At 42.2% G+C, this 17,143-nt stretch overlaps 1 protein-coding gene across 1 annotated transcript in view; it reads left to right on the forward strand.

Annotated features, from left to right (window-relative positions):
* The window catches only part of DIAPH2 (diaphanous related formin 2), a 1,011,052-nt gene extending 994,819 nt beyond the window's left edge, over nt 1-16,233 (forward strand). The window contains exon 29 of the mRNA XM_072625718.1: nt 16,166-16,233. Coding sequence (XP_072481819.1) covers nt 16,166-16,209 — 44 coding nt within the window. The 3' untranslated portion in view covers nt 16,210-16,233. The remainder of the gene's footprint in view (nt 1-16,165) is intronic.
* Nucleotides 16,234-17,143: the final 910 nt, after the last annotated feature.

Here is a 17,143-nt window from a genome sequence, read left to right on the forward strand (position 1 = left end):
AACAGGGTCAAAACAGTGTAAACCCTGAGCAGCATAAAAGTGTAGTGGAGCCCCATCATGCCTATTCAGCCTTTGCTTAGCTAGCACCCAGGGCCTCGCTTTTCCCTCATCTCTCCTATGTCTCGTTTCAGGGGTTGGTCAAAGTTGCAAACACTTAGATGCAAGTACTTGTGGCACACGTGAGAATGTTATTGGATGCTATTACCAGTCCCCAACCACCTGCAATCCCTTTGCAAGCTCAGTGATGAATAACTATAAAAGGGGTGAATAAATGCTGGGACAGGAGATAACCCAGAAAGACAAAGAGATTCTTATCCTACCTGGGACCCATGTCCTTCTCAAACGTCTTGCTGGTCATCTCCAGCCATTTTTTCTCTACTCAGGCCAAGGCCTCTACTTTCTTCCAAGTCCCCAAATTGGCCTCCTCCCTTGGAACCACCCTGGGTTTTCACAGGCTATCTTAGGTCTTATAAACTCCTTTCCATTTATATATTGTCTTCCTCCATTAGAATGGAAGTTCCTTGAGGCCAGGACTAGCTTGCTTGTTTGTATTTATATCCTCAGCTCTTAGCACGAGACCTGACACATGGTAAACACTTAATGAAGGCACTCTTTCTCTCCCTCTCCCTCTCTCTCTGTCTCTCCCTCCTTCTCTCTCTCTCTTTACTGCCCCCCCCCCCCCCCATCTATCTAGTGCAGAGAGCTGCCTTTGTTCTGGACACTGGACATCCCCTCTCTTTGTGCTTGGACCCCTTGATATTTTCTGAAACCTTCCATATCCCACGTTTGCTGTTCTTGTCCGATCCCACCAGGCACCTTGCATTAACTAAGAAATCACATTTCCTGCCCGTGAAACGAAACAGAGTAAAGTCATCAAATATATTCGGTGAAGAACCCGTCCCATCCTTATGAGGTCCCTGGCATCATCTCTTCCCATGGCAAAAAGAATAAAGTTGGGAGAAGTTGACCAATACATATAGAGGAGACCCAGGCTGGAGGAGATGGGCACTCAAAGGGCCACAGATTTAAAATGACACTTGCTCACGATCACATGGGATATGTTGCCCTGGTATAAAAATGACTGTCACCTGGACATCCTCCATAGCTCCAATGATGTTTGTGGCCTCTCCCACATGCCCAGGAACAAGCAGAGGATTTCCAGAGTTATATCTCACCCCACTTTGGATCCCTGTCTCTGCCCTTGCCCTACCTCAGAGGCTTTGCTTTGTGCCCTGAACCTCCTCTTAAGTAACCTGCATCAGGGCCATAAGGAAAGGCCTCCTGCCTTTCTGTGACCTGTCTGGTTCTTGGGCAAAGCACCCCTAGGTCCCCCAGCTGTGGTGGAGTCCTAGGATATCACAGTATATTACTGTACTGTAAAATCAGAGACTGGTGCAAACAAGCTGAAGCTGGAAATCTGTCTTGGCCACATGAACCCCAGGAAGTGGGAGGATGGAGACTATAATTGTGGAAGCCACATTTCCAAAGAAGTGTTTCAGGGTCTCATATTCCCCTTCTCCTCTAACAAGTGTTTCCAAAGCTGGTGCCCGCTTCTTCCCTCATGAAGACTATAGGCACCTGTAACCACCCCAGGGCGTCCTCACCACTGAACTTTGGTGCCACGCATCTAGGACACACTCTTTATTTCCCCAGCCCTTTGGCCCATGAAGATGAGATTGCTCATGGGATAGGGAAGGCCACTCATTTTCCAGTCATCTGTCTGACATTATGCTGGGTGCTCTGCCTTTCACAAACCAATATTGGAGGTTAGCCCTCAGCTCACCTTTGGTTATGAGCATTTTGGAAATCAGAAAAAGGCTGAGTCTTTCTGGGTAACTGGATAGCCTGTGCTTTCTGTTATTGACAGGCTCTGATTTTTTTAAGTGCCATTTGCAAGAAGTAAAGTTCAATTTTGTTTATTAGTCCCAGGGAATCCAGGCATGTTTATGTCTCTGGGACTTTTATGAAGAGGATTATGCTTATAGACCAAGTATATATTCTATCTTCATAGTCTTTTCAAGGGCTTTTAAAACACAAATGCACCATTCTCTCTCATTTATTTAGTGCCTGTTACTGCTGCACTCAACTCTTTTATGTAAGAGAACTCTCAAATTGTTGTAAAGTAGATACAGCCACCCTCCCGACCCCCTCCAAAATAAAAAGCATGAACAAAAATGCCGATCCTTCCTTTTAGAGAAACTGGTTTTCATCATTTCAACAGATTTTTGTTGACTAGCTTACATAAATATTAGCTCTGCTCTAGCATCCGTGAGGGATGGTAGAATGGGAGCGAACAATCTAAAAGAGGAATGTGGGGTGATCTTGTTGTGGCAGAGATCCTAGTGCCGTGCATGTCTCCAGACACCTGGAACTTTTCAGAAATCTATCAGGTTCCCAAATTACACTTGATGCATAAAAATCCTACAGCTCCAACCAACGTTTCCATGGCTCCTAACTAACTCTTTGGAGAAATGCAAGAGACTGTTCTGAATGACTATGCTTTATTAGGATATCCCATGTTATCATGAACAAGTGTCATTTTGCAGTCTGTGGCCCTTTGAGTGCCCATCTCCTCCAGCCTGGGTCTCCTCTGTAAGTGTTGGTCAACTCCTCCTCCCAACTTTATTCTTTTTGCCATGGGAAGAGACGATGGCAGACCAAGACAAAACTAGTTTAGAATATGAGCTCATCTGCAGAACATCAGTGAACAAGACGAAAGAAGGTTAAAGGTACAACCAAGAGAAAAACCAGTGGATGGGGAGATGAACCTGCAGAAACTTGGAGTGAGATTATCATGAGGACATTCACAGATGAAGCTGGAAGAACAAATAGGCATTAAAAAAAATCAACGACCTACTAACCTTTCTTTAGTAAACAATTTTCATTATTCATGAGTGAAAGTACCACATCTGGATTCTAATATCTCAGGAAGTAAAAATGGCAATAAGCAATGACCATTAAGGAAGGAAAGAATCCAGAAGACCCTGACAAGGAACACAGTGTGGGGGAGTGGATAGAGTGCTGGATCTGGAGTAAGGAAGACCTCTGATACTTAACTGCTGAGTCACTTTGCCTCAACTTCCTCATCAGTAAAATGGGGAGAGTCATATCTCCAGCCCCTGCTTCACAGTGTTGTTGTGAGGCTCAAAGAAGAATGTAAGTGAAGTTCTAAATAAATGTCAGTCTTGTGTTGTTGGTATAAGAACCTCAGATTTACCCTATCCTCCAGGGCTATAAGGACAGGAAAAAATATGTATAAACTGCTAGAAGTACAAAAATCACAGACCAAAGAATTAGAATTAGAAGCAGACTTTTCAAGGGAGATAAGGGAGGATGCAGAATTTGGAATAGAACATTTGCAAAATTGAGAAATACAAGCCAGGAGCCCAGAATTATTCACCCAACAAAACTGCGAATGCTTTCTGAAGATGAGAGATAGATATATGAGAAGCAAACAGACTTTGAAAAGTTTAAAGGGACAGAGCCATTTCAAGGAAGTCTCTCAGTATCAAAGAAGACTCCCAACCAAAAAAGATAAGTAATTTTGTAAAATCAAGATAAAACTAATAGAATGTGATAGCCCCAAATCCCTAAAGATTTCAAATTATATTTTTAAAGTGGGAAAGCAGGGGTCAGCATAATCCCTAAAATATAACTGTAAAGTGAAACTCCTGTTATTGATGAAGAAGTCCTAGACTGAGAAACTGAATTATTAATATTAGGCAAAGCAACTGTGTTTATTAAAGTTTTGTCAATATTAGATCGATGGTAAGAAGAATAAAAAGGTATATATTCCCTTCTGTTAGAATGGCCAAATAAAAGAGAGACCTGACCATTGTAATACTAAATGAAAATGGAGAAACCTCCCTAATAAGTACAAAAGAGTCAGAGTATTCAATAATATGCCTTAGCCTAGATTCAAATAGATTCAAAATGAAAGACTAGTCTAAAATTTATAGTAGGAAAAGGGAGTGGCATGAATGATATCGAACAAAGTTGAATTCAATCCAGAAAGTACTAAAGGAGAAAAATGAAATTATATTATTTTAAAGTGTTCTCTAGAGTATATCAGTCTTAAATGCATGTGTGTTTATTAATTCTGCAGCAAAATTCATAAAGGAAACCCACATAGCTTTGCAAAAAGAAACAAAAACAGAGATTTTAAAAATACTATTATCAGTATGTCATAAATATAACAAAAAGACAAATAAGAAAAATTATACAGATAAATAGGCTGTTGAATAAGCTAGCTGTAATAAATGTATGGAGAGAAGTCAATGAGAGGAGCAACAAATATACTTGTATTTTTCCTTGATCTACAGAATTTATACAAAAATTGATCATATGCTGTGCCACAAAGGTGACATGAGCAAATACAGAAAAAACAGATATTCAGTGCACTAGAGATCATAATGCAAACAAGCAAACACCCCCCTCCCCAAACTCTTGTAATGGTAGTAAAATGAGTAAAAGTCATAGGTGCTGATAGGAAACAAAAAATTATTTATTAAATAATGACTGGTTGAAAATATTTTATTGTGTAATAGACACACCTTGGCACATGATGAGGGAATTCAGACAAGGTTCTGTTTCCTTTCATCTCCTGAACAAGATGGAGTTTCTTCTTTTCCTGTGTCCTTCTGGCTTTGCTACTGAGGTCTTTGTTTTGGTACAGACTCAATTATACTTTCATGCCTAACATTTTAGGGGACACAAAACAGACTAGGGTTTTGAATCCACTCAAAACTCCCCCCCCCCACACCTGGTACCATGCACACTGTAGTACTGGCACTACAAGGAAGTGCAAGCTGAAAGGCTTTCAGAAAAATACACTGATGTGGAGACATCAACTAATGGGAAATTATAGGCAAAGTATCTGGGAGGGGGCCACTCAGAAGAGACAGTGTTGTTGCTACATGCTTTCTAAGTAAGCATGAAGAGATAGTTGTAGTAGTAGTAGTAGTAGTAGTACTAGTAGTAGTAGTAGTGGTAGTAGTGGTAGTAAGTGAAATTAGTAGTAGTAACAGGAGTAGTAATAGAAGTAATAATGATAAGCTAGTGTTTATATAATATTTAAGATTTGTAAAGTACCTTTACAAACATCTCATTTTTACAGGTGAGGAAACTGAGGCAGGCATTGATTAAGTTACTTGCTAGAGTTGCACAACTTATAAGTGTCTGAGGCTGAATTTGAACTCAGGTCTTTCTGATGCCATGCCTAGCATTCTTTCTACCTTGCCCCTTAGCTCTCTCATTGTGAGATGGTAAGGAGATATAGAAGAGGAGATGAAGATGTCTGATCTCACCGGGACTTGGAGAGAATTCTGCAGGTCATAACAGCTGCATGGTTACTAAGGGGGAAGAAGGTTTGGAAGAATAGGGGGTCACAATATGGGAAACAATCTAGATTCATCCCTGCAGTGCTAATGAGATCTATCTATATGAATTCTGTACACACACACACACACATACACACACACACACACACACACACCCTGCTACCTTAGAAGAGGTGGGGCTCACTGGAGAGAAGTTAGCGGGACTATTTATGGACTTGGATATGAAACTTCTCCATCTCTCATGTTAAATAAAACTTGTCCTCTATTTGCCACGCTGCTACCACGAGTGCTTTCATGTAAACTGACAGCTCTGTCAGAGAAAAAGAGAGAAAACAATTTTTGATGTTTTCACAAAAAAATTGCTGGGAGAAGCATGAACACACCCTGTATTGATCTTAGAGGTCATTTTACAAATGAAGAAACTAAGGCTGAGAGAGGTTATTAGTTTCCTAGGGTCACAGTGCTAATAAGTGTAAGAGGCAGGACTTGAACTCAGGCCCATGAAGCTCCATGTCTAGCAGATATCCACTAACTCACACAGATGCTTTAAAAATGAACTCAAGACCCTGGTGGCCCTGATTCCCAAAGAGGCCAAGGTAGCAATGGACTCAGCTCAAAGTTTCTTAAGTTTTGTAGGGGAGGTGGCATGAGGGGAATAAAACTATGTGGAAAACTTCTCTTCTGAAAAGATATTTTCTTTTTGTATGCAATAAAAATATAAAAAGAAAACAAAAGAACTCATTGGGAGTTCCCCATACCAATGAAATCACAGGTTTGTCTATTACTTGCGTCAAATTCTCCATGACCACATTTGGGGTTTTATAGGCAAAGAAACTGGGGTGGTTTGCCATTTCCTTCTCCAGCTCATTTTATAGATGAGGAAACTGAGGTAAATTGCAGGGTGGGTGTGTGTGTGCTAAAAAGAGCATTCTATGTGATCCTTATTTTCCATCATCTCATTATACATACATACATATATATGAATTCAGAAGAACAGAATGCAGTAGGTCATTCAGTTCCACCTTTGCCTTGGTCTTTGACCTCTCTTCCTTTCCCTATTTCAAATGCAGTTTACTTCCATATCTCCTTTTAAAGATAGACTCCATGAAAATGGTCTCATTTTTTTAAACATCTGAGCTCTGGGGCAGACCCACATTTGCTGCTATCTCTCTTCCCTTAATCCTTTAAGGTAACAGTGGGCACAAAGCATTTGAAAGAAGTAGACTGGCATGAGCACCACACAGGCCTTTTCAGATTCTATTTCTAGTGATCTTTTGAAATGGGACTCCACGCACAGTAGTTTACGTTAGGGATGGTTGAATTTCTTAAGATCGCTGTAGGCAGGGAGTCATGGAGAGCTGGGTGTGGATACTTTCTCCTTTCCTGTGGATATGTTCACATTTTGGGGAGACTGGGGAATTCCCCAGCTGCAGACAGAATGAAAACTTTGTGTTGTAGAGCTCGAGATTCCCAGAACACCTGAGTTAAGGGCATGTCGTTCCTTTGACGAATGACCCAAGCTTTAGAAAATGATTCTTCATTAATCATTACAAAAAATAGTCCTAACAATTTGTAAGCTCCAAACAGGACTATTTTTATTAGCTCAGTATTTATTAAAACTGTATCATTTTGAATAAGTTCGGAATCAGAGAAAATCCGAAAACCTTATTCTGGGAAATGACAGACCTAACAGGTTAGCAGAATAAAAATTCCATAAATGATTCCTATTCTTCTAAGGGTAGGGTGGCCTAAAGGGGGGAGTGGGGTGGGGGAGAGCGGAAGGAGCTATTTTAAAGTAAGTGTTTGCAAGGCCACCCCTAAGTTAGTATCTGCCCAGTCTTGGCCCACTTCACTCCTCCTCTGTCACCTTCCCCACTGCCCTCCCCCAAAGGCTAATGGCAGCCCTGCAGATTAGGAATTTACTGCCTCCTCTTCCCCTGGATCACAGGAGACTGCATTTCTAGCTTAGAAAGAGAGATGTCCAAACCACTACAGTCTCCTTGGACATGTTCCTCTGCCCAAGACAGGATGAGATGACATTTATGGGAATCTTGGAACAAGGAAATTCATAATATGTTAAAATACAGTCTGGGGCGAACTTTTTGGAATAGACACTTAATAACTCCTAAGATCACTAGAATAAAAGAGGAGGTCACTTCCCTTGGGGGGATCCTAGGTCTTCTCAGCGTGAGCATTTTGACCTGTGTGGCAAACTAGAGATCAGGGCTTTGTCTGGGCTTAAGAACATGATGAGAAAATGTGAATAATGCAGATGAAACTTTAAAATGTGTTGTTTTAGAAAATGGGCTGCTAAAATCCCCCCACACCCCTACTTTCTACCCTTAAGAAAGGACTTTAATCTTCCCACAAAGCCCATATCCTTTCTCTTCTGGAGTCTTCATACTCCTTCCTTCATCTTCCTTCATTCTCCTTTGCCTGGACATGGCATCTCTGTTGGGTGGGTCACTTGGCTGGATTCCCTAGATCTGCTTCTCTTGGCATCTAGACTCTTGATTTACCAGGCTGTGCTCTCGCATTCTCTGTTTCTCTCTGTCTCTGGTCTCTCTCTCTGTCTCTCTGTGTCTTTGTGTATCTCTGTCTCTCTCTCTCTGTATCTCTCTGTCTGTGTGTCTCTGTGTCTCTTTCTCCCCTCCTCCTCCTCCATGCTACATCTCTGTGTCTATATCTGTCCAGAGAATATGCATCCCTACTCCCTGCCTTAAATCATGAGACTCTCCTATTGGGCAGTTAGCTCTACTATGGGATGTCAGGGCTGATAAGGGGTGGGGAGGATAGACACCCAACCTCTCAGTTCACAAAGCTACTCCAGGCCTGAATGCTTCAAACTCTAGGAATGTGTTCAGGGCTTGACAGATTTAGTTTTTTGATAGCCTTCTGGGGTTTGGTCAAAGCCCAGCCAATGGGCAGCTGCCCTGTCAATTCACATACAGACCTTCACACTTGGTGAAGGGACAACAGGGGAGAAACATTAGTATCTCATTACCTCCCTTATTGGTCCCTCATTTTCTGTGATAACATCAAATAGCTGGACCATATCCTCTCCTGCCCTCCTCTCTCCAAGAGACCATAATTGGCTGGAGTGATACAAAGCATTGAGAGGGAAATATATTCAGAGTAATTCCAGGAGGGAGAGAGCACAACCAAGTCATCGGATCAGGAAAGGACTTGCATGGGCCATTGGACCTGAGCTCAGTCTTAAAGGAAGATGAAGAGGAGCACATTCCGTGCATGGAGACAGGACCAGACCAGGGCATCCACAGCGTTTGTCTTCATTGCCACCAAAGGCATCTAACTCCCTATACTGCAGCAAGAAATTAGGGAGCCAGCTTTTGAATTCTAGGAATCAAACTGGGAAATTCCATGGCTCTCAGCTATGTTCATTGTGCAGCTGGTATGTGGGGGGAAAGGAGGCAAGCCTTAGACCTAGAGCTTCCATGATTAAAGAACAGCTTATCTAGAACCTGAAACCCACCCTCCTAGATGGACATATTTAAGGGAGCAGCTAGAGAGGATTCTAGCCAGGGACTCCCCGTCTCTCTAAGGAGAGCACAGTGGCCAAGCTTTCGGCCCCAGCCTCCTAGAAGGGGAAGCCAGGCACATCTATTGGGTTTACCTCAAGCCCCATGATGACACTCCCATGCTCTCCATCGAGGGGGAGCTGCCTTTGCTACACAAATAACACTGCAATGAATGACTATTTTTCAAAGCAGAATGCAAATGGGCAGTTTCTTTCTTGTGCCTCTTTTTCATTAAGCATCAAATGAAGAACATAGAGACAGGAAGAGGAATCACCCACTCTTTTCCCAGAAACTCATCTCCCTTTCTTCTTTCCCCAAAGCATCTGATGACTTTCAAGTATCCAGTGAGCTGCTTTAAAATGGGGCTATTTCAAAGAGTATTTCGTGGATGGAAGAAACAATGGAGGTTCTACTCAATTGATATCTGTTCTTTAGTTCCCAGCACATCTCCTCTTCCAGCCCCCAAAGTAGTTTAGGCCCACTCAGAACCCCCTGCTCGCTCCCTACTTCTGCCTCCATGGAGCCAAATCACAAGACCCAAGCCCAAACATTCCATTGCTTTAGCACTGTGCTTTACTGGTAGCCCATTTGAACTCTGGGTAATTTTTCTTAAGGGAGAAAACCTTAGGGGTGAGCACACACACACACACACACACACACACACACACACACACACACGGCTGAATTGTCTTCTGCTACTCCTATTTGGTGGTAACCTGCTTTTGACTGTGAGATGGATAGTCACATTGACTCCCAAGCCTTTCTCTCTCCATCCCCTCTCACTTTTGGGGGAATATATCTTGTATGTCCGTAGCTGTTTGCATGCTGTCTCCCCCCTTAGGCAGTGATCCCCTTGAGGACAGGAACTATTTTTGCCTCCCTAGATCTTAGCACAGGGCCTGGCAGAAAATGGGCACGTACTACATTTTTTGTTTACTTGAAGAATATGTGGGTAGCAGTTGGAAAAATCCGTAATTCAGCAAGTAGAAAGAAAAGACGGAAGAGCTGGGGCACAGCTTGAGATTCATCCTCTGTTTTGATGGCAACAGAGAGAGAACAGCAGCATTGGGGAGGTGCCAGTGTGAGAGTGAGAGCTGACCTGAGGGACAAGACTGATTTGGTTCCCCTCCCATCTTTAGGTGAATTCACTTGTTCCTTAGCAGCAGAAATATTAAGCTGGTCGTGTGTTTTCATTATGGCTTATAAATGAAGAAATGGGAAAAGAGAGAGAACTTTTTTTAACCCAGGGTGAGAAAAAGTTAGTTTCAGACTGAATCTGAGACTTTGGGATCTAATTTATAATAACTGGACAAAGGAGAAGACAGTACAAGCCTGGAGATGAATTTTGAATTCTGATACCTCTAGAAAGAAAATACTAAGCCTGGTGAGAACAGCAGAGTGCAGAACCAAGCCTGGGCATTTTTTACCCTTTCCCTTTGTATTTTACTTGACACCCCCATTTGCCCTCCCGTACTTTGTAGAGGAAGTTCTGCTCCACAAAGGGAGGGCAGGAAGTTTCTTGGGAAATGAAAGCCACATCCCTGAAGGGGAGAAGGGAAGGAAGTAAGTTGTACAAGCGTGCTCAGTGGGTGATTCACAGCTCCCCAGTGCCACATTCTGCTTACATATGAAAGGAACATCACTGCGGATCCAGCTCAAAGGCATTGTTTTTTAAAAAGCAAAACAGAAGAATATGGTAAACTGATCCCTCAAGGTCCCATGCTCTTCCGCAAACCGAATAAAAGAGTATCCCGGTTTCTGCTGACCTTCCTCTGGCCCTTGTTTCCCTTAAATTGCACTACGATCTCTTATCACAGCCTTCTTTCTCCCTCCCTCCAACACTAAACTTGGGGCCAGTCTCCGCACACATGCTGTGCCTTGCACCTTTCTTGGGATGCCTTCCTTTTATCTCTGTTCATCTTGAGCAGAGCAAGCATTCTACCTCTGCGTTGTTACTCTCCCTCCCTACCCCAGTACCTAGTATAGTGCTTGGCACATATTGGGCACCTAATGAATCCCTGATTGATGTCACAAGTGGTCTTGTCACCTTTTGAGCCCTCATTATCATGGGATCACGCATCTAGAGTTGGAAGACACTTTAGCTAAAGGTCATCAAGTCTAGCCCTCTTGTTTGGTACATAGGAAAACTGAGGACCAAAGAGGAGAAGGAACTGGCCCAAGCAAATCCAGCTACTAAGTAGGCTCTGTCCACTGCAGTGGTGCCATTTCTTACTACTGTTCCATTGACCTTCCATGCAGGGATTCCTTTCATACCCAGACAGTTACCAAATTCTATTGATTCGACGTCTGCAACATTTCCCACATCCATCCCCTCTTCTCTATTCCCATAGCCACCATCTTAGTACTGGTACTCCCTCGTAGCACTGGTGATACCCTAATAGCATGCCTCCTCTTTCCCCTCTGCAGTCCATGCCATTGCTAAAAGAATTTCTTTTTGACAAAAATCTGGCCATATCGCTCTGGAAAGCAGGCTTTGCAAGTTCCCTCCTGTCTGTTAAGTAAAGGTCCAACTCCTTTGCTTGGCATTCAGGGCTTTCCACAGTCTGGGGCCAGTCTCACTTCAGTCAAGGTTAGGTAACCATTTGTCAGGGGTATGGTAGAGAGAATTTCTGATGGCCTCCGAGGTCCCTCTCCACTTGGAGATCCAGTGACAAAATAGCTAACAAAATCAAGGTGGACCTTGGGATTAGGTAAAGCAGTGTGACTTTAGGGGTTGCTAAGAAAATGACTTCTAGAAAATGCTTTCAAGTTGGCAGTGTACGTTACATACATTATCTCATCTGATCCTCACAACAACCCTATGAAGCAGGTACTTGAGGCATTACATGAGGATTGTACATAGTCATGTAGATACTGTTGGAAGTGGTCTTCAAACCAAGGTTTTCCTAATTTCAAGTTAGATGTGGAAGAAGCTTCAGAAGTCATCTAGTGCTATCCACTCATTTTACAGATCAGGAGACTGTGTCCTACAGCAGCTTAGTGATTTGTCCAAGGTCATACAGGTGGTACATGATGGAGCTGGGATGTGGAGTCAGGTTTACTGGCATTTTTTTCAGTGTTCTAAGATTTATTCCTTTGGATTAAAGGATTATCCCCCGTTAAAATGTCAACACTCCTGGCAAAAAACAGCACATTAACTCCATGTGAGTCATTCGCATTATAGTAGGAATTCATTTGTCAGTTTTGTAACAGTGAGGTGCCAGTAGGTTCTGTGGTGGGGTACGTCCAGAGTGGGCAAGTGAGGCACATGAGTGCACGGGATGCCTGCATGGAGAGCCTGTCATGCAGGAAAGCTCTAAAAAGAAACACTGGCCTATTGGCTCATTTTCCTCAGTCTGCCTTGGATAAACACTGCCCTGATGATGCTCTTCTAGGTAGGCTGAAGCTCCTCACCTTTCTCTGGCAGCTCCCAGTTTGCTCTAGTGAGGCTGGACTCAGAGGACAAGTCTTCATGAGTCTCCTATCTGCTGTGAAGCTTCCAGGCTGTCTTCTCATCTCCTGTGGCAGGGCTGTTGCGCATACTGTGTTCAAGTCATGGATCACTGGGCACATTGTGCCTCTGTCTGCCGCAGTGAGAAAAATCAATTGAAAAAATGGAACCACTGTTGCAGAAGAGCTCTGCAGACTTCAGATACTTAAGGGAACTGGGGTCATGATGGGTGTTCAGCAAGTGAAGACCCAAGGCAAGGGCTAAGATCCTTTACTAGGTTATTGCAAGATTAATTAAGGACTCCAAAAAGGAAAGTAAATACTGTAGGCCTAGAAACGATTCTGGCCTCTCATTAGTAACCATCAATATGACTATTAGTATGTATAACATGGAGGCAGTGGTGGGGTAGGGGAAAGAGAGTTGGCCCCAAAGTCAACAAGGTCTGGGTTCAAATGTCACCCCTGTCACCACAAGCAAGTCACTGACCATCTCAGCAACTCTAAGACTGGAAGTTGCAGGAGAGGTACTGTTCTTCATCGAGAAGGGGAATTTCCTCAACGAGGTACTCCCTATTGCCAATGAAATGGCAAGTCCAGTCTTTATTCTTTACAATCATGGAGTTACTGGGAATTCAAAGTACTGTTAATGTCAAAGGAAAAGAGAGGGGATTTGCTCCAGAGCTGAGCTATAACATTTTGACAGCCTGTCCCCAACCCTGTCCATCCCTAGCAACAGAACATTGCTGCATTATATCTCGGATGTGGAAATGCCAGGGTAAATATCACATGACCTTACACAGAGACGAACTACAGTATATTTCATCGCCCATCTGTAATAACTCTCCTTTGTGAAATCTCAATCTCCTACAAATCAGCTTGGGATTTTGGGTGGTGCCCAAGGTTTGACTGGTGCCCTCTAAGTGCTCCAGTGTCCCTGGGTACCTCTGTAGCCTCCACATCAGAGTGTTCCACTTTCTACTGAATAAAGCCACATAGGAACATCTTGAGGCCATATGTTCCTTGAACATTCTAACGTATTCCGAGTTGTTTCTCAATTTTCAGAGTGGTTGACCAAAACGTAGTTTGACTTTGGAAGGGCAGGTGCCAGGCCGGAGGACAATTATGGTTCAAGAGAATGCTCATTTTTTTTGCTTGTGTGGATGAGTAGAGGGCAGAGCTTTCTTAAACTGTTTTTGTCACGAACTCCTTTGGCTGTGTGGGAAACCTATGGACACTTGCTCAAAATGTTTTTTTAATTGAAAGGAAATAATAAATTTCAGCTAGAATTTAAAATAAAGGTGTAATTTTTTTCAGGCCAAATTCATAGACCCTGTCAAATTTAACCTTGGACTTCAGGTTAAGAACCTCTAATCTAGATGAATTCTCCACCAATTATTCTGAATTTATTGAGGACTTTTTTTTTTTCAGAACAGTTGATCTCTGATAAAGAGCTTGAGTTATCATTTGCCTACTTGATGGCTAATAACTCAGATCTGTCCAAGAACTGAACTGAGCTGTGTATCAGAAGTTCAAAAAGATTCATGGGATCCATGCATGAATAATATTTGAAGATATTTTTCATAGACACTTAGTCGCTGAATATTTTAAAAGGCCCTGGGTTGTTCATGGGTGAATTCATCCTCCTTGGTTTTGCCAGGAGCACCAAGAGCAGTAGAGAGGCATGCAAGCTGTGGTCCTGCCTGAAGGCTCAGGGGTTGGTAATATCAGTATAGTGGGATGTAGGCCAGGCGGTCCTTTGTGTCAGCTTGTGATGCTCTCCAGCTACTCTGGCCTTAAGCTAATTCCTCGGGGAATTAGACCAGAGAGGTAGGGTACAGAAGTCCACTTTCTTATCTCAAATATGTAACAAATGAAGAGGAAAAACCCTAAGAGAACAGCAGATGATTTCATAGGAACTTAGGTTTTGAAGATGAAAGCCAGGGAGAGCCAAAAGTCCATCAAGTCTTTCTGTTGAACACATCCATTATCACATGGCCAAAGCAGCTGAGGGGGAGGAGGAGGCCAGGATGCTTGTTGGAGGTTAAGTCCAAACACAAGAAGCCAGACCCCAGAATGGATGATTACATCCTGAGGAAAACTAGATGTGTGGGAGGCAGAGAACAGCCTCTAAAAAGATGACGCCTCAATTCAGGTTCAGGGCAAGAAGATTGAATCCAACATGTTAATACCTCCTAGAAAAAAGATAATAAAGGCATGAGCACTGCACTGGAAACAATAGAAAATCAGGATTGCAATGAAGTCATCACACTCCTTGATCTCTGGGTTGGGAGAAAAGGTGATTCACAAACTTAGGAACACTCAGAACTTTCCTTTAGGCACTGCTCCACTGAGACAAGCATAAGTTGGTAGGAAGATTGGAGAAATGACTGCTAATGGTTTAAGTCATGTAATGAATTCAGAAATACTCTTTTACCACATAAAATCTGCTAACTAGGGGAGATAAGAAGCACTGCCTGCTGTGCTATTATTTAGGGAGGAAAATAATGTTTCCAAAAGGCAAAATGACAGTCAACTGCCACTGGGGAAAGGTATTATTTTTAATGATCAGGGAAATATTTGGGACCCTAGCTTGAATGAGAGCCAAGACACAGACAAAATTGGCCTAAAGGTAGAGCATTACAGACAATAGAGCTAAGAAGGGCTCTATCTAGCAAAGTGACTATGCTGCCCCATTAGATGACCCAATGAACCCAATGAACCTTTCTTTTTGATCTGCAACAAATAACCCCTATATCTGCTCCCTGGGAACATCACAGTCCTGTTGTTTGCTTGGTAGGTGGGGAGGAAAGGCGGCAGGTGGGTTCTTTATAAAGTATAAAGCTTTGTGTTAGGTATTATAGAGTTTCTAAGTATGCAGAAGACACTCTCCAAGCCCTAGACACCCTCACGGTTCACTTGTAGAAGAATGGGTGACCAGTTGGACCAGATGACTTTCAAGGGCCCTTTCAGCTCTGTGATGGTCTCTGATTTACATATGGTTCTGTCTAAAGCTAGTCAAGGGAATGCAAGAGGTGGCCTTGCCCACTTGAACTTGGTCTTTTCACAAGTCCCCCTTTCCATCACAGTGGAGAACTCACCAGTCTAGAGGGCCTTATTTCTCTTCAGTTTCCAGCTACTCACTGGTGTAGAAAACTTCCAGTGTGGCATCATTCGTGAGGCTGCTAATCTACATCAAACATGCAATAACAAGATAAGAGTTTTGACCTTAGTCTTGGTATAATGACCCATGAACTCAAGTCTAGAAAACATGAGCTCAAACAGGAACCAAGGTGTTGGAGGCCATATTCTACAAGCCACTTAATTAAGCCCATGGTTTCTTGGTAGTTTGGGTTCATACAGACAGGTTCATTTGAAGAAACACTTACGGAGAATGACACAAGCAGCACAGTTCTTAGTATAGAAGAACACTGCTCCAAATAAAGTAGCTTGGAATTCTGCTGGGAGCCTACTTGGTCCTGACCAAGACAATCATCCTCAATTAGTTATAAAGGATTTTGATTTCACTGAGTGCTTGTGTAAATGTTGGGACTGGATAAAATAGGTATGGACTGGCCAGTATTTTAATCTTGCTTGCAGTTCAGTCTGAGGGAAGAATGTAGTTATATCCCAGGGAGGGAGGATGCAGAACTAGTTTCTGTGAAAGAAATCCATACAGTGTCCTGGCTATATTGTAGTTAAAGTGCAATTGGGAGCATTTGGGTCCACTAGGCATAAAAGTGAGAAACTTCCTTTTTTAATTAATAAAAGTTAATGACTCTAATGGTGATGAAAAAATCAATGTATGTAGATCTTACTTTTCTTTCATTATTTTCCCAGGGAATAGTCTGCTGTGTGAGGGAAATATTTTAAGGATATCCTGAAGCCCCACTTCCAGTAACACAACCTAATGGTGGCTAGCTGAGGTGCTGCAGAAGGTGGTGTGGATGCCGCTATGGAAACTGACTCGGAATTTAATATGGAAAAATACTCAACAGTGAACAACAAACTTCTCCAAATAGTGAATGAATCTCCTAACCAAAGGAAAAAATGATACTAACCATTAGTTTACTATGTAGAGACTCCAAGATGGTCCTCTTTCAGTAACCCCATAGACAGAGGTCATCAGCAGTAGCCCTACCTTCAATCATAAGCATACATACATATTCAATACTATTGGAGCCAATTTAATCAGAAGTGATTCTAAAGAGAATATAATGACAGGTCCGATGCTCACCTGCACTGTCAAATAATGGCAACATTTGAATAATAAAAAATAATTTAAAACCAATGCCAAAAAGAAAAATAGACCTAGCCATTATGATACAATAAGAGTTGTTGATAAGTAAATTGTCTTCTCCCACGAAAGAGAAACCTATAATCTTTGTTCCTGAACAAAATTATAGGTGTGATTAAAAACCTTAGAGAATAATAGAATTATTTAAATTAGATTCCATAACTCTATATTTCATAATTATGAGAAGCTGCTTATTCAAAATTATGTATAACAGCATGATTGTGTAATTTCTTTGCTAATAAGGAATTACTTGCTAATAATTTTTCATTGGTTCCTGGGCGCTTATCATAGTAAGCAATCTCAGTGATATTATTTTATTAATACTAATTAAAAGAACAAACTTTTATTGTTTTCGCTTAAATTGTGCAGGAGACTTTAGAAATACAAGTTGTATTTTTTTTCTGTTTTCTTTGCCCCAACTATATGAAGACCCTGGTCAAATTTTTGACAAAATACACACTAGAGAATAGTAGGCATCCGTGGGCTCATAAAGACTGGGAGATGTCAGGAAATAGCACAAG

The sequence above is a fragment of the Notamacropus eugenii genome, chromosome X, assembly GCF_028372415.1.
Source record: "Notamacropus eugenii isolate mMacEug1 chromosome X, mMacEug1.pri_v2, whole genome shotgun sequence".
NCBI classification, from domain to species: domain Eukaryota; kingdom Metazoa; phylum Chordata; class Mammalia; order Diprotodontia; family Macropodidae; genus Notamacropus; species Notamacropus eugenii.